Below are 18,667 nucleotides of genomic sequence, written 5' to 3'. Positions count from 1 at the left end.
TACTCAATCTTCAATCCTCAATCCTCAATCCTCAATCCACAATCCTCAATCCTCAATCCTCAGTCATCAATACTCAATCTTCAGTACTCAATCCTCAATCCTCAATCCTCAATCCTCAATGCTCAACCCCCAATCCTCATTCCTCAATCCTCAACCCTCAGCCCTCAGTCCTCATTCTCAGTTCTCAATTCTCAATCCTCAGGCCCCAATCCTCAATCCTCAATCCTCATTCTTCAATCCTCAATACCCAATCCTCAATCTTCAATCCTCAATCCTCAATCCTCAATCCTCAATCCTCAATCCTCAATCCTCGGTCCTCAAACGTCAATATTCAACCCTCAGTCCTGGTCCCCAATTCACAACCCTCAATCCTCAATCCTCAATCTTCAATAATCAATATTCAATCTTCAGTCCTCAATTCTCAATCCTCAATCCTCATTCCTCAAGCCTCAATCCTCAATCCTCAATCCTTAATCCTCAATCTTCAATCCTCAATCAACAGTCCTCAATCTTCAATCCTCAATGCTCAATACTCAATCCTCAATCCTCAGTCCTCAATCCTCAATCCTCAATCCTCAATCCTCAATCCTCAATCCTCAATCCTCAATCCTCAGTCCTCAAACCTCCATTCTGAATCCTCAACCCTGAATCCTCAATCTTCAGCCCTCAGTCCTAAACAATCAGTTGTCAATCCTCAATCCTCAATAGAATATCCTCAATTCACAGGTTTCAATACTCAATACTCAATCTGCAATCTTCAAATCTCTATCCACAAACATCAATCCTCATCACTCAACCCTCAACACTCAGTCCCCAATCCTCAATCTTCAATTCTCAATCCTCAATCCTCAATCCTCAATCCTCAATCCTCAATCCTCAACCTTCAGTCCTCAATACTCAGTCAGCAATCCTCAATGCTCAGTCCTCAATCCTCAAACCTCAATCCTCAACCCTCAGCCCTCATTCTGAATCCTCGATCCTCAATACTCAATCCTCAATCTTCAATCCTCAATACTCAATCTTCAATCCTCAATCCTCAATCCTCAATCCTCAGTCATCAATACTCAATCTTCAGTACTCAATCCTCAATCCTCAATCCTCAATCCTCAATCCTCAACCCCCAATCCTCATTCCTCAAACCTCAACCCTCAGCCCTCAGTCCTCATCCTCAGTTCTCAATTCTCAATCCTCAGGCCTCAACCCTCAATCCTCAATCCTCATTCTTCAATCCTCAATACCCAATCCTCAATCTTCAATCCTCAATCCTCAATCCTCAGTCCTCAATCCTCAATCCTCAATCCTCAATCCTCAGTCCTCAAACGTCAATATTCAACCCTCAGTCCTGGTCCCCAATCCACAACCCTCAATCCTCAATCCTCAATCTTCAATCATCAATATTCAATCTTCAGTCCTCAATCCTCAATCCTCAATCCTCAATCCTCAATGTTCAATTCTCAATACCCAATCCTCAATCTTAAATCCTCAATCCTCAATCCTCAATCCTCAATCCTCAATCCTCAATCCTCAAGCCTCAATCCTCAATCCTCAATCCTCAATCCTCAATCCTCATTCATCAATCCCCAATACCCAATCATCAATCTTCAGTCCTGAACCCTCAATCCTCAATCTTCAATCCTCAATCCTGAATCCTCAATCCTCAATCCTCATTCTTCAATCCTTAATACCCAAATCTCAATCTTCAATCCTCAATCCTCAATCCTCAATTCTCTATACACAATCATCAGACCTCAGTCCTCAAACCTCAATCCTCAACCCTCAGCCCTCATCCTCTATCCTCAATCCTCAACCTCAATCCTCAATCTTCAATCCTCAATCCTCAATCTTCAATCCTCAATCCTCAGTCCTCAAACTTCAATTCTGAATCCTCAATCCTGAATCCTCAATCTTCAGCCCTCAGACCTCAACAATCAGTTGTCAATACTCAATCCTCTATAGAATATCCTCAATTAACAGTTTTCAATACTCAATACTCAATCTGCAATCTTCAAACCACTATCCACAAACATCAATTCTCATCACTCAACCATTAACACTCAGTCCTCAATGTTCAATCCTCAATCCTCAGCTCTCAATCTTCAATCCTCAATACTGAATCTTCAATCCTCAATCCTCAATCCTCAATCCTCAACACTCAGCCCTCATCCTCAAACCTCAGTCCTCATCCTCAGTTCTCAATCCTCAATCCTCAAGCCACAATCCTCAACCGTCAGTCCTCGTCCTCAATCCTCAATCCTCAATCCGCAATCCTCATTCCTCAAACCTCTATCCTCAATCCTCAATCCTTAATCCTCAATCTTCAATCCTCAATCAACAGTCCTCAATCTTCAATCCTCAATGCTCAATACTCAATCCTCAATCCTCAGTCCTCAATCCTCAATCCTCAATCCTCAATCCTCAATCCTCAATCCTCAATCCTCAATCCTCAGACCTCAAACCTCAATTCTGAATCCTCAACCCTGAATCCTCAATCTTCAGCCCTCAGTCCTCAACAATCAGTTGTCAATCCTCAATCCTCAATAGAATATCCTCAATTCACAGGTTTCAATACTCAATACTCAATCTGCAATCTTCAAATCTCTATCCACAAACATCAATCCTCATCACTCAACCCTCAACACTCAGTCCCCAATCCTCAATCTTCAATTCTCAATCCTCAATCCTCAATCCTCAATCCTCAGTCCTCAATCCTCAATCTTCAATCCTCAATACTCAGTCATCAACCCTCAATCCTCAGTCCTCAATCCTCAAACCTCAATCCTCAACCCTCAGCCCTCATTCTGAATCCTCGATCCTCAATACTCAATCCTCAATCTTCAATCCTCAATACTCAATCTTCAATCCTCAATCCTCAATCCTCAATCCACAATCCTCAATCCTCAATCCTCAGCCATCAATACTCAATCTTCAGTACTCAATCCTCAATCCTCAACCCCCAATCCTCATTCCTCAAACCTCAACCCTCAGCCCTCAGTCCTCATTCTTCAATCCCCAATACCCAATCCTCAACCTTCAGTCCTGAATCCTCATTCCTCAATCTTCAATCCACAATCCTGAATCCTCAATCCTCAATCCTCATTCTTCAATCCTTAATTCCCAAATCTCAATCTTCAATCCTCAATCCTCAATCCTCAATTCTCTATACTCAATCCTCAGACCTCAGTCCTCAAACCTCAATCCTCAACCCTCAGCCCTCATCCTCTATCCTCAATCCTCAACCTCAATCCTCAATCTTCAATCCTCAATACTCAATCTTCAATCCTCAATCATCAGTCCTCAAACTTCAATTCTGTATCCTCAATCCTGAATCCTCAATCTTCAGCCCTCAGACCTCAACAATCAGTTGTCAATACTCAATCCTCTATAGAATATCCTCAATTCACAGTTTTCAATACTCAATACCCAATCGGCAATCTCCAAATCTCTATCCACAAACATCAATTTGTTTCGCGATATCGACCAACCTGACGCGAAATTACTAAGAAACAGTAATCATATCTATAGCCGATTTGAATAAACATTCAAACCTTCTCGGCGACATTGGCTCTGAATATTAACATGACTTTCTCCTCCATGTCGTAAGCTAACCTCATGTGGTGCACGAATCAAAAAGATCAGAGTCGAACCCCATCAGGGGTTCCAAGCCATCTAACGTAACCATACCCTAGGTACCACCGGTCACCATGACCACATATCTCAAAGATATGACCCATCGTAGGGTTTTCTGAGCCAAACATGGCTCGTGCCTGGGGTATTTCCGGCTCGCTCTGATCAAATACTCAAAAAGCACGCTCAAACATGAGAATTGAAGTCGTCAACGTTGACGACTCATGCGTGCACCACAGCTGCTGGGTTTTCGGCTAGCCTACATGGGAAATGTCCAGCGAGCTGATTTGCTGAACAATTCAGTATATTTCCATTAGATAAACCCCAAACGTTTACTAATTGGTCACTTAGGTCAAGGCCTACCTCGCTGGAATATGCTCTGCGGCTCTTGCTGACGGTTTGATATGGAAGGAGAAAGGCGAAGTTATTCAAAAAGGATACTTCAGAGTATTCGTTCAATTATTATTCGGTCATCTTTTCTGAATCGACATCGTTGAAGTCGCGAGACGTCCTCAGCTTCAGTTTCAGTAAATTCTGTATAATAAGCCTTTGGAGCCTTCCAAACAAAACTACATATCCAATTGTACAACCAGTGAATTGAAATTATATACATTTTCAACTAATAATCGTGTTGGAACAATTTAACATCCTTCTAACCCTAACCGGGAAGAAGGAATTTACGCAACTTCACGGTGGTGGTAACTCGCGTTACAATCTAAAATAACGTGAAGTTTACCGTGAAATTTGTGCTAAAAAACATTGGTCCTTCGAGCCGGATTTCAGTGCAGTGCAGTGCATTAGAAACGAAGTTAGGTGCAAATTAGTGCCATAAACTAGACTGAATATTACAGTGTGGACAATAAACACTGAATCTTAGTGGGTGATAGTACACGGATCACAGCTCATCCAGTACCAGTAGAAGTCATTTACAACTTATTTCGTCGGATATTCTACTACAAGGGTGGTCTCGATCCAACGGTTACAAGGAGAACAGAGGACTTAGATACCGTTCAAACTACAACATTATCATCAACTTGACAACGACAAGGTAGGATCGTTACTTTATATTATCCTCCTTTTCTCGTCTCATTCAAATCACAATGCCGAACACTTCCGCAAGTTCAAGTCAAGCGCAAACCGCTACACGAGGGCCGAATATCGGTACCTTGCGACGAAAACGTGGTCACATCCTCGGGCAGATTTCATCATTATCGACCTTCCTCGATTACTATGAGGATTCAGATTCACGCGATACCTTTTTATTGCAAATGCATTTGAACGGCCTGAATGAGACATGGAAGAAATTCGACGATATTCAATTCAGCATCGAAGAACTAGACGAGTCTGAAGAGGCACGTCGATATGAAATCCAAAATAACTATTATGCCGCAGTAGCTAGGGCAAATCGGTTGTTACATAATGAGCAGTCAACGAGTGCCACAACATCTGGTACCAATCCTTCACCGGCATCGACTACACCGGCACCAATGGCCATTAAATTACCGGAAATGCGTTTGCCGACGTTCGACGGAACAATTGAAGGATGGTCATCATTCTACGATCTCTTCTCGTCAATGATTGACCGTAACGAAGATTTAACACCTGTACAAAAATTACAATACTTGCGATCAACCTTAACCGGCAAGGCCGCGGCTTGCATTCAGGCTTTGAGTACTACCGATGCGAATTACAGTGACGCTATCGAATTGTTACGTGAAAAATTCGATTGTCCGCGCCGTATTATTTTAGGACACTGCGACGCATTACGAGATATTCCAAAACTCACCAAGGATACACCGGAAGCATTAGGCGACTTAGTAGACACGGTGAATCAACACCTTCGCGCGTTGATAAACTTGGGTGAAAATATAGCCTCGTGGAACAGCCTTCTGCTGTCGATTATTATATCAAAAATAAATGCAAACACCGTGTGGCATTGGGAATTAACTCTGAAGGATAAGAAGAAGGTACCAGCTTATACGGAGTTATTAGAATTTTTAGAAAAGCGAGCAAATTGTGCTCTCACATCGAGCACAAGAACACCTCCCTCATTCGAACGAGTAGAAGCTGGATCTTCAGGAAAGTCTCGAATTCACAAACACCGACCATCGCGAGGCCACGCGTTTTTATCAGCACGATCACATCACCCGTATGATAATCGTAGAGTAAAAGAGAGGCCACATATAGCAAAATCAAATAAACAATGTCATATTTGTAAGGGCGATCATTATATTTGGGCCTGCGAACGATTTCATGGGTTATCGGTCCAAGAGAGGATCACAGCGTTAAAAAGAGCATCACTATGTCAGAATTGTTTAAGGGATGGTCACAGTTTAATCAATTGTACAAGCAGTACCTGCCGCATCTGCCATAAGAAGCACCATACCCTACTCCATCAAGCAAATACAAATGAAGAACCAACACCTCGAAGATCCACAGATTCTTTTCATCCTAGTGAAACACCACGACAAGCAGATTGACTAGCACTGGAATCGTCAGCACGACGAGGAATTCATAAGGCATTTATTGTCGATTCACGTACGCAAGATATCCTAGTGACCGCTCAAATTTACGTTCTAAACAAATATCACCAACCTGTTCCTTGTAGGACACTCATTGATACTTGTGCCTCAACGAATTTCATGACTGAAGCTCTTGCCAAACGACTTGGCATTTCTTTAGGAAGTTGTTCAATCCCGATAGGAGTCCTGAACACCATGACGACTATGTCCAAACACACAATAACAACAATAATACAATCAAAAACCAGCAATTATAACCGGACATTGACGTTTCTGACAATACCAGCCATATCCTCATTGATTCCGGACCAACCCATTGACCGCACGCAGATAAAAATTCCGAAAAACTTACAATTGGCAGATCCAACATTCCACATACCAGCACCGATTGACTTATTATTAGGATCAGGAGTGGCACTGTCCTTATTAAGCGTCGGACAATTAAATCTATCACCTCCCTGCGGTCCAGACTTGTTTTTGCAAAAAACGAGATTGGGGTGGATTATCGGGGGGAGTGCCCCAGTTTCCAAACCCACACGAGACATTGCTTGTCATACGGTCACTACTATACAGGACGATTTGGCGCGATTTTGGGAGTTAGAAGACGGACCCCAGATTCAACGTCTTTCAGAAGCCGAACGGAGATGTGAGGAGCATTTCCAACGGAACGTACGAAGGAATGCCGACGGCAGATACGTAGTGGCACTTCCATTCAACGACAAATTGTCTCAACTTGGAGAATCAAAATCAAGGGCCTTAAAACGTTTCACGTCATTGGAACGGAAGCTTCAGAACGATCAAAATCAGTTCCGGGAGTATCAATCGGTGCTAAATGAATATTTGGACTTAGGACACATGTCGAAGCTGCAAGATATCGATGAGATAGGTGACGGGTACTATTTACCTCATCATGGAGTCACGAAGGTTACTAGTGACACCACGAAATTGCGGGTTGTATTTGATGGTTCCGCAGCAACAACAACAGGCATCTCACTCAACGACACTCTACACGTCGGACCCAAAATTCAACAAGATTTACTACATATTCTGCTTAGATTTCGAGGTCATCGTTATGCATTGATCGGCGACATTGAGAAAATGTACCGTCAATTTATTGTTCGTCCGGAAGATCGGAAATACCAAAGGATCATTTGGCGCGACTCTAATGGAAATTTAAAAACGTATGAATTAAATACAGTCACCTTTGGATTATCCGCAGCACCATATTTGGCTATTCGCTGTCTCTCACAATTGGCCCAGGATGAAGGACATCGATTTCCCAACGCGGCTCAGATTCTGAAACGAGACTTTTACGTTGACGATCTAATTACAGGAGCATCAACCACTGGAGAAGCGTTAGCCTTGCGCGACCAGATGATCCAACTATTGAAGTCAGCGGGATTACACATACGACAGTGGGCATCAAATCATAAACCACTCTTACATGGATTACCCGAAGAACACATTAACAAGACGCTTCACCTTGGGGAGTCGTCTACTATAAAGACTTTGGGAGTTTTTTGGGAATCCACCGATGACGAAATCCGATATTCCGTGAAGGATATCAAATCAACAAGGCCCATCACCAAGCGATCCATTAGTTCAGTCATTGCTAGAATTTACGACCCATTAGGTCTCCTCGGACCTGTTATTATCCTAGCTAAGATTCTGCTACAGAAGATCTGGGCTATGAAGATCGACTGGGATGAGTCGTTGCCAATGACCATACATACTGAATGGTTGCAATATTGTACTCAGTTGCCGCTCCTAAACAATGTCACATTCAACAGAAAGACAATCATCAACGATCCTGTACATATCGAGCTACACGGTTTCTGCGATGCCAGCGAACGAGCATACGGAGCTTGTATCTACATCCGATCAAGAGATGCAAACGATCGCTACCAGGTGGAACTCTTATTGGCAAAATCCAAAGTAACTCCACTGAAGACTCAGTCAATTCCGCGACTGGAATTATGCGGAGCATTAATACTCTCTTCATTGGTCGCTACAGCACAGAAAGCTTTACCGTTCAACATAAACCGTACCGTGTATTGGACTGACTCCGCAATAGTGCTACATTGGTTGCAGACATCCCCACATCTGTTGAAAACCTTTGTAGCTAACAGAGTATCCGAGATACAAAATAAAACCAACATCACTAATTGGCGACACGTTCCAACTGCAGACAACCCAGCAGACCTTATCTCCAGAGGTCAATCACCTGAAGAGTTCTTGCGACCATCGATATGGCACCATGGACCAAAATGGTTAAATAACGATGAAACACATTGGCCATCCGGAAATATGCCGTGTTTAGCCAGTCTTCCCGAACAGAAAACCATCATATGTTTAACAACAACCATTCCCGATATTGGAATTATTGAACGATTCTCCTCATGGGGGAAATTAATTAGAATCGTCGCACGCTGCTTTCGATGGAAACGAAAGAATACGGCAACAGGAGAGCTCACAGCATCGGAGTTAAAATATGCTCATGATGTTATGATCAAGCTAATACAGCGAGTTCACTTTCCCGAAGAAGTGAAGAATCTATCAACAGGAAACGGCCATACCTTAAAAGGCAGAATACAACGTCTAAATCCATTTATCGATCGCGATGGGATTCTGCGAGTCGGAGGTCGGTTAAAAAATTCATTAATGCCATTCAATCAACGGCATCCAATCATTCTTCCAAAAACGCGAGCCACCGCACTCATTATCGAAAATGAGCACCGTGCGCAATTACATGCAGGTACTCAGGCAACCCTGTATGCTATCAGACGACGGTATTGGCCTATTGATGGCAGAAATCAGGTGTGGAAGGTTATCAAGAATTGCATCCGCTGTTGCCGGGCTCAACCGCCACCCGTGGATTATATTATGGGTGACCTACCGGTAGCTAGAGTCACAGAATCTCGACCATTCACACACGTGGGAGTCGACTACTGCGGGCCATTCTACATTAAGGAGCGAAAACACCGAAACCGCAGTCGGGTCAAGGTATATGTGGCAGTTTTCGTTTGTCTTGCTGTAAAGGCCGTACATTTGGAGCTTGTCAGCGATTTATCCACCGAGGCATTTATTGCCGCTCTTAAACGGTTCATCGCGAGAAGAGGGTTTTGTGCAAACCTGTATTCGGACAATGGTTCAAACTTCATTGGGGCAAATAATGAATTGCGTGAACTGCGTTCATTGCTACAATCAGACGATCATAAAAAAAAATTAACTACGTTCCTCGCTGATCATTGCATCAATTGGAATTTCATTCCTCCATTAACACCTCATTTTGGAGGACTTTGGGAAGCAGCAGTAAAGTCGTTTAAATATCATTTAAAACGTGTAGCAGGCGCGGAACTTTTCACATTCGAAAATTTCAATACCTTGATAATTGAAATTGAAGCCATTTTAAATTCTCGACCGCTTACCCCAATGTCCTCTGATCCGAATGACCTTCTGGTCCTCACTCCCGGTCATTTCTTAATCGGTGATTCATTAACAAGTCTGCGTGAGCATGATTTCAGAGACGTTCCAGCAAATCGTTTATCCAGCTGGCAACACTTCCAGAAGGTGAAGCAGCACTTCTGGACTAGATGGCATCGAGAGTACCTGAATGAATTGACCACTCGCAGCAAATGGACCAAAAGAACTCATCCGATAAAGAAAGGCACAATCGTCCTGCTCAGGGAAGACAACGTTCCATCTCTACACTGGCCCCTTGGCAGAGTCATCAAGGTCTATCCAGGTGCTGATGGCATCGTTAGAGCTGTCACAGTTAAAACCGCCACCAGTACACTTGATCGAAGCGTAAAACGACTGGTACCCCTGCCCAATCATGCAGACCAGGCTGAGCAGAACGATTAACGATATAAATTACAAATATATAACCGTACACATATTCAGACAACTATATTTACAGAATAAATAGTTGATCGGTGCCCTCTCAACGGGGGGAGGATGTTTCGCGATATCGACCAACCTGACGCGAAATTACTAAGAAACAGTAATCATATCTATAGCCGATTTGAATAAACATTCAAACCTTCTCGGCGACATTGGCTCTGAATATTAACATGACTTTCTCCTCCATGTCGTAAGCTAACCTCATGTGGTGCACGAATCAAAAAGATCAGAGTCGAACCCCATCAGGGGTTCCAAGCCATCTAACGTAACCATACCCTAGGTACCACCGGTCACCATGACCACATATCTCAAAGATATGACCCATCGTAGGGTTTTCTGAGCCAAACATGGCTCGTGCCTGGGGTATTTCCGGCTCGCTCTGATCAAATACTCAAAAAGCACGCTCAAACATGAGAATTGAAGTCGTCAACGTTGACGACTCATGCGTGCACCACAGCTGCTGGGTTTTCGGCTAGCCTACATGGGAAATGTCCAGCGAGCTGATTTGCTGAACAATTCAGTATATTTCCATTAGATAAACCCCAAACGTTTACTAATTGGTCACTTAGGTCAAGGCCTACCTCGCTGGAATATGCTCTGCGGCTCTTGCTGACGGTTTGATATGGAAGGAGAAAGGCGAAGTTATTCAAAAAGGATACTTCAGAGTATTCGTTCAATTATTATTCGGTCATCTTTTCTGAATCGACATCGTTGAAGTCGCGAGACGTCCTCAGCTTCAGTTTCAGTAAATTCTGTATAATAAGCCTTTGGAGCCTTCCAAACAAAACTACATATCCAATTGTACAACCAGTGAATTGAAATTATATACATTTTCAACTAATAATCGTGTTGGAACAATTTAACATCCTTCTAACCCTAACCGGGAAGAAGGAATTTACGCAACTTCACGGTGGTGGTAACTCGCGTTACAATCTAAAATAACGTGAAGTTTACCGTGAAATTTGTGCTAAAAAACACAATTCTCATCACTCAACCCTCAACACTCAGTCCACAATGTTCAATCCTGAATCCTCAATTCTCAATCTTCAATCCTCAATACTCAATCATTAATCCTCAATCCTCAATCCTCAATCTTCAATCCTCAATCCCCAATACTCAATCCTCAATCCTCAATCCTCAATCATCAATCCTCAATATTCAATACTCAATCCTCAATCCTCAATCCTCAATCCTCAATCCTCAATCATCAATCCTCAATCCTCAATCCTCAATGCTCAACCTTTAATCCTCAATCCTCAATCCACAATCTTCAATCCTCAATCCTCAATCCTCAATCCTCAATCCTCAATACTCAATCCTCAATCCTCAATCTTCAATCCTCAATACTCAATCTTCAATCCTCAATACTCGATCCTCAATCCTCAGTGCTCATTCTTCAATCCTCAATACCCAATCCTCAATCTTCAATCCTCAATCCTCAATCCTCAATTCTCAATCCTCTATCCTCAATGCTCAGACCTCAAACATCAATACTCAACCCTCAGTCCTCGTCCTGAATCCACAACCCTCAATCCTCAATCCTCAACCTTCAATGATCAATATTCAATCTTCAATCCTCAATCCTCAATCCTCAATCCTCAATTCTCAATCCTCAATGTTCAATCCTCAATACCCAATCTTCAATCTTCAATCCTCGATCCTCAATCCTCAATCCCCAATTCTCAATCCTCAATCCACAGTCCTCAAACCACAGTCCTGAATCCTCAATCCTGAATCCTCAATCTTCAGCCCTCAGACCTCAACAATCAGTTGTCAATACTCAATCCTCTATAGAATATCCTCATTTCACAGTTTTCAATACTCAATACTCAGTCTGCAATCTTCAAATCTCTATCCACAAACATCAATTCTCATCACTCAACCATCAACACTCAGTCCTCAATGTTCAATCCTCAATCCTCAACTCTCAATCTTCAATCCTCAATACTGAATCTTCAATCCTCAATCCTCAATCCTCAATCCTCAATCCTCAGTCCCCAATCCTCAATCCTCTATCCTCAATCCTCATTCTTCAATCCTCAATACCCAATCCTCAATCTTCAATCCTCAATCCTCAATCCTCAAATCTCAATCCTCAATCCTCAGCCCTCAGACCTCAAACCTCAATCCTCAACCCTCAGCCCTCATCGTCAATCCTCAAACCTCAATCCTCAATCCTCAATCGTCAATCCTCAATCCTCAATCTTCAATCCTCAATACTCAATCTTCAATCCTCTACCCTCAATCCTCAATCCTCAATATTCAATCCTCAACACACAATTTTCAATACTCAATCCGCAATCATCATACCTCAATCCTCAATCCTCAGTCATCAATCCTCAATCTTCAATACTCAATGGTCAACCCTCAGTCCTCAATACTCAATCGTCAATCCTCAGTCCTCAATCCTCAATCCTCAATCCTCAATCCTCAAGCCACAATCCTCAACCGTCAGTCCTCGTCCTCAATCCTCAATCATCAATCCTCAATCCTCATTCCTCAAACCTCAATCCTCAATCCTCAATCCTTAATCCTCAATCTTCAATCCTCAATTCTGAATCCTCAACCCTGAATCCTCAATCTTCAGCCCTCAGTCCTCAACAATCAGTTGTCAATCTTCAATCCTCAATAGAATATCCTCAATTCACAGGTTTCAATACTCAATACTCAATCTGCAATCTTCAAATCTCTATCCACAAACATCAATCCTCATCACTCAACCCTCAACACTCAGTCCCCAATCCTCAATCTTCAATTCTCAATCCTCAATCCTCAATCCTCAATCCTCAATCCTCAATCCTCAATCTTCAATCCTCAATACTCAGTCATCAATCCTCAATCCTCAGTCCTCAATCCTCAAACCTCAATCCTCAACCCGCAGCCCTCATTCTGAATCCTCGATCCTCAATACTCAATCCTCAATCTTCAATCCTCAATACTCAATCTTCAATCCTCAATCCTCAATCCTCAATCCACAATCCTCAATCCTCAATCCTCAGTCATCAATACTCAATCTTCAGTACTCAATCCTCAATCCTCAATCCTCAATCCTCAATCCTCAACCCCCAATCCTCATTCCTCAATCCTCAACCCTCAGCCCTCAGTCCTCATTCTCAGTTCTCAATTCTCAATCCTCAGGCCCCAATCCTCAATCCTCAATCCTCATTCTTCAATCCTCAATACCCAATCCTCAATCTTCAATCCTCAATCCTCAATCCTCAATCCTCAATCCTCAATCCTCAATCCTCGGTCCTCAAACGTCAATATTCAACCCTCAGTCCTGGTCCCCAATTCACAACCCTTAATCCTCAATCCTCAATCTTCAATAATCATTATTCAATCTTCAGTCCTCAATTCTCAATCCTCAATCCTCATTCCTCAAGCCTCAATCCTCAATCCTCAATCCTTAATCCTCAATCTTCAATCCTCAATCAACAGTCCTCAATCTTCAATCCTCAATGCTCAATACTCAATCCTCAATCCTCAGTCCTCAATCCTCAATCCTCAATCCTCAATCCTCAATCCTCAATCCTCAATCCTCAATCCTCAGTCCTCAAACCTCCATTCTGAATCCTCAACCCTGAATCCTCAATCTTCAGCCCTCAGTCCTAAACAATCAGTTGTCAATCCTCAATCCTCAATAGAATATCCTCAATTCACAGGTTTCAATACTCAATACTCAATCTGCAATCTTCAAATCTCTATCCACAAACATCAATCCTCATCACTCAACCCTCAACACTCAGTCCCCAATCCTCAATCTTCAATTCTCAATCCTCAATCCTCAATCCTCAATCCTCAATCCTCAATCCTCAACCTTCAGTCCTCAATACTCAGTCAGCAATCCTCAATGCTCAGTCCTCAATCCTCAAACCTCAATCCTCAACCCTCAGCCCTCATTCTGAATCCTCGATCCTCAATACTCAATCCTCAATCTTCAATCCTCAATACTCAATCTTCAATCCTCAATCCTCAATCCTCAATCCTCAATCCTCAGTCATCAATACTCAATCTTCAGTACTCAATCCTCAATCCTCAATCCTCAATCCTCAATCCTCAATCCTCAACCCCCAATCCTCATTCCTCAAACCTCAACCCTCAGCCCTCAGTCCTCATCCTCAGTTCTCAATTCTCAATCCTCAGGCCTCAACCCTCAATCCTCAATCCTCATTCTTCAATCCTCAATACCCAATCCTCAATCTTCAATCCTCAATCCTCAATCCTCAATCCTCAATCCTCAATCCTCAATCCTCAGTCCTCAAACGTCAATATTCAACCCTCAGTCCTGGTCCCCAATCCACAACCCTCAATCCTCAATCCTCAATCTTCAATCATCAATATTCAATCTTCAGTCCTCAATCCTCAATCCTCAATCCTCAATCCTCAATGTTCAATTCTCAATACCCAATCCTCAATCTTAAATCCTCAATCCTCAATCCTCAATCCTCAATCCTCAATCCTCAATCCTCAAGCCTCAATCCTCAATCCTCAATCCTCAATCCTCAATCCTCATTCATCAATCCCCAATACCCAATCATCAATCTTCAGTCCTGAATCCTCAATCCTCAATCTTCAATCCTCAATCCTGAATCCTCAATCCTCAATCCTCATTCTTCAATCCTTAATACCCAAATCTCAATCTTCAATCCTCAATCCTCAATCCTCAATTCTCTATACACAATCATCAGACCTCAGTCCTCAAACCTCAATCCTCAACCCTCAGCCCTCATCCTCTATCCTCAATCCTCAACCTCAATCCTCAATCTTCAATCCTCAATACTCAATCTTCAATCCTCAATCCTCAGTCCTCAAACTTCAATTCTGAATCCTCAATCCTGAATCCTCAATCTTCAGCCCTCAGACCTCAACAATCAGTTGTCAATACTCAATCCTCTATAGAATATCCTCAATTAACAGTTTTCAATACTCAATACTCAATCTGCAATCTTCTAACCACTATCCACAAACATCAATTCTCATCACTCAACCATTAACACTCAGTCCTCAATGTTCAATCCTCAATCCTCAGCTCTCAATCTTCAATCCTCAATACTGAATCTTCAATCCTCAATCCTCAATCCTCAATCCTCAACACTCAGCCCTCATCCTCAAACCTCAGTCCTCATCCTCAGTTCTCAATCCTCAATCCTCAAGCCACAATCCTCAACCATCAGTCCTCGTCCTCAATCCTCAATCCTCAATCCTCAATCCTCAATCCTCATTCCTCAAACCTCTATCCTCAATCCTCAATCCTTAATCCTCAATCTTCAATCCTCAATCAACAGTCCTCAATCTTCAATCCTCAATGCTCAATACTCAATCCTCAATCCTCAGTCCTCAATCCTCAATCCTCAATCCTCAATCCTCAATCCTCAATCCTCAATCCTCATTCTTCAATCCTTAATTCCCAAATCTCAATCTTCAATCCTCAATCCTCAATCCTCAATTCTCTATACTCAATCCTCAGACCTCAGTCCTCAAACCTCAATCCTCAACCCTCAGCCCTCATCCTCTATCCTCAATCCTCAACCTCAATCCTCAATCTTCAATCCTCAATACTCAATCTTCAATCCTGAATCATCAGTCCTCAAACTTCAATTCTGTATCCTCAATCCTGAATCCTCAATCTTCAGCCCTCAGACCTCAACAATCAGTTGTCAATACTCAATCCTCTATAGAATATCCTCAATTCACAGTTTTCAATACTCAATACCCAATCGGCAATCTCCAAATCTCTATCCACAAACATCAATTCTCATCACTCAACCCTCAACACTCAGTCCACAATGTTCAATCCTGAATCCTCAATTCTCAATCTTCAATCCTCAATACTCAATCATTAATCCTCAATCCTCAATCCTCAATCTTCAATCCTCAATCCCCAATACTCAATCCTCAATCCTCAATCCTCAATCCTCAATCATCAATCCTCAATATTCAATACTCAATCCTCAATCCTCAATCCTCAATCCTCAATCCTCAATCATCAATCCTCAATCCTCAATCCTCAATGCTCAATCTTTAATCCTCAATCCTCAATCCACAATCTTCAATCCTCAATCCTCAATCCTCAATCCTCAATCCTCAATACTCAATCCTCAATCCTCAATCTTCAATCCTCAATACTCAATCTTCAATCCTCAATACTCGATCCTCAATCCTCAGTGCTCATTCTTCAATCCTCAATACCCAATCCTCAATCTTCAATCCTCAATCCTCAATCCTCAATTCTCAATCCTCTATCCTCAATGCTCAGACCTCAAACATCAATACTCAACCCTCAGTCCTCGTCCTGAATCCACAACCCTCAATCCTCAATCCTCAACCTTCAATGATCAATATTCAATCTTCAATCCTCAATCCTCAATCCTCAATCCTCAATTCTCAATCCTCAATACCCAATCTTCAATCTTCAATCCTCGATCCTCAATCCTCAATCCCCAATTCTCAATCCTCAATCCACAGTCCTCAAACCACAGTCCTGAATCCTCAATCCTGAATCCTCAATCTTCAGACCTCAGTCCTCAACAATCAGCTGTCAATCCTCAATCCTCACTAGAATATCCTCAGTTCAGAGTTTTCCATACGCAATACTCAATCTGCAATCTTCATATCTCTATCCACAAACATCAGTTCTCATCACTCAGCCATCAACACTCAGTCCCCAATCCTCAACCTTCAATCGTCAATCCTCAATCCTCAATTATCAACCCTCAACCCTCAATCCTCAATCTTCAACCCTCAATACTCAATCTTCAATCCTCAAACCTCAATCCTCAATCCTCAATCTTCAATCCTCAATCCTCAATCCTCAATCCTCAATGCTCATTCTTCAATCCTCAATACCCAATCCTCAATCTTCAATCCTCAATCCTCAATCCTCAACTCTCAATCCTCAATCCTCAATCCTCAGTCCTCAAACCTCAATCCTCAACCCTCAGCCCTCATCTTCAATCCTCAACCCTCAATCCTCAATTCTCAACCTTCAACCCTCAATACTCAATCTTCAATCCTCAATCCTCAATTCTCAATCCTCAATACTCAATCCTCAATCGTCAATCCTCAATCCCCAATCCTCAATATTCAATACTCAATCCTCAATCCTCAATCCACAATCCTCAATCTTCAATCCTCAATACTAAATCTTCAATCCTCAATCCTCAATCCTCAATCCTCAATCCTCAATCCTCATTCTTCAATCCTCAATACCCAATCCTCAATCTTCAATCCTCAATACTCAGTCATCAATCCTCAATGCTCAGTCCTCAATCCTCAAACCTCAATCCTCAACCCTCAGCCCTCATTCTGAATCCTCGATCCTCAATACTCAATCCTCAATCTTCAATCCTCAATCCTCAATCCTCAACCCCCAATCCTCATTCCTCAAACCTCAACCCTCAGCCCTCAGTCCTCATCCTCAGTTCTCAATTCTCAATCCTCAGGCCTCAACCCTCAATCCTCAATCCTCATTCTTCAATCCTCAATACCCAATCCTCAGTCTTAAATCCTCAATCCTCAATCCTCAATCCTCAATCCTCAATCCTCAATCCTCAAGCCTCAATCCTCAATCCTCAATCCTCAATCCTCAATCCTCATTCTTCAATCCCCAATACCCAATCCTCAATCTTCAGTCCTGAATCCTCAATCCTCAATCTTCAATCCTCAATCCTGAATCCTCAATCCTCAATCCTCATTCTTCAATCCTTAATACCCAAATCTCAATCTTCAATCCTCAATCCTCAATCCTCAATTCTCTATACTCAATCCTCAGACCTCAGTCCTCAAGCCTCAATCCTCAACCCTCAGCCCTCATCCTCTATCCTCAATCCTCAACCTCAATCCTCAATCTTCAATCCTCAATACTCAATCTTCAATCCTCAATCCTCAATCTTCAATCCTCAATCCTGAATCCTCAATCCTGCATCCTCAATCTTCAGCCCTCAGACCTCAACAATCAGTTGTCAATACTCAATCCTCTATAGAATATCCTCAATTCACAGTTTTCAATACTCAATACTCAGTCTGCAATCTTCAAATCTCTATCCACAAACATCAATTCTCATCACTCAACCATCAACACTCAGTCCTCAATGTTCAATCCTCAATCCTCAACTCTCAATCCTCAATCCTCAGTCCTCAGACCTCAAACCTCAATCCTCAACCCTCAGCCCTCATCGTCAATCCTCAAACCTCAATCCTCAATCCTCAATCGTCAATCCTCAATCCTCAATCTTCAATCCTCAATACTCAATCTTCAATCCTCTACCCTCAATCCTCAATCCTCAATATTCAATCCTCAACACACAATTTTCAATACTCAATCCGCAATCATCATACCTCAATCCTCAATCCTCAGTCATCAATCCTCAATCTTCAATACTCAATGGTCAACCCTCAGTCCTCAATACTCAATCGTCAATCCTCAGTCCTCAATCCTCAATCCTCAATCCTCGTACCTCAAACCTCAATCCTCAATCCTCAATCCTCATTCTTCAATCCTCAATACCCAATCCTCAATCTTCAATCCTCAATCCTCAGTCCTCAATTCTCAATCCTCAATCCTCAATCCTCAGTTCTCAGTCCTCAAACCTCAATCCTCAACACTCAGCCCTCATCCT

General features: G+C 42.4%; 2 protein-coding genes across 2 annotated transcripts; both read left to right on the top strand.

Moving 5' to 3' along the window:
* The first annotated feature begins 4,724 nt into the window (after positions 1-4,724).
* On the top strand, positions 4,725-6,104 carry LOC143187446 (uncharacterized). Its single transcript, XM_076391667.1, has one exon. The coding sequence runs from the start codon at positions 4,725-4,727 to the stop codon at positions 6,102-6,104; it is 1,380 nt and encodes a 459-aa protein (XP_076247782.1).
* A 237-nt stretch (positions 6,105-6,341) lies between these two features.
* LOC143187445 (uncharacterized) lies at positions 6,342-10,010 on the top strand. Its single transcript, XM_076391666.1, has one exon. The coding sequence runs from the start codon at positions 6,342-6,344 to the stop codon at positions 10,008-10,010; it is 3,669 nt and encodes a 1,222-aa protein (XP_076247781.1).
* Positions 10,011-18,667: the final 8,657 nt, after the last annotated feature.

Source organism: Calliopsis andreniformis, unplaced genomic scaffold, assembly GCF_051401765.1.
Source record: "Calliopsis andreniformis isolate RMS-2024a unplaced genomic scaffold, iyCalAndr_principal scaffold0030, whole genome shotgun sequence".
NCBI classification, from domain to species: domain Eukaryota; kingdom Metazoa; phylum Arthropoda; class Insecta; order Hymenoptera; family Andrenidae; genus Calliopsis; species Calliopsis andreniformis.
The sequence above is the reverse complement of the archived record's forward strand: the minus strand, read 5'-3'. Positions and strand labels throughout refer to the sequence as shown.

Bases quoted from the DNA above. Each gene is read 5' to 3' on its own strand.
- LOC143187446 (XM_076391667.1), top strand. From the start codon at position 4,725: ATGCCGAACACTTCCGCAAGTTCAAGTCAAGCGCAAACCGCTACACGA.
- LOC143187445 (XM_076391666.1), top strand. From the start codon at position 6,342: ATGACGACTATGTCCAAACACACAATAACAACAATAATACAATCAAAA.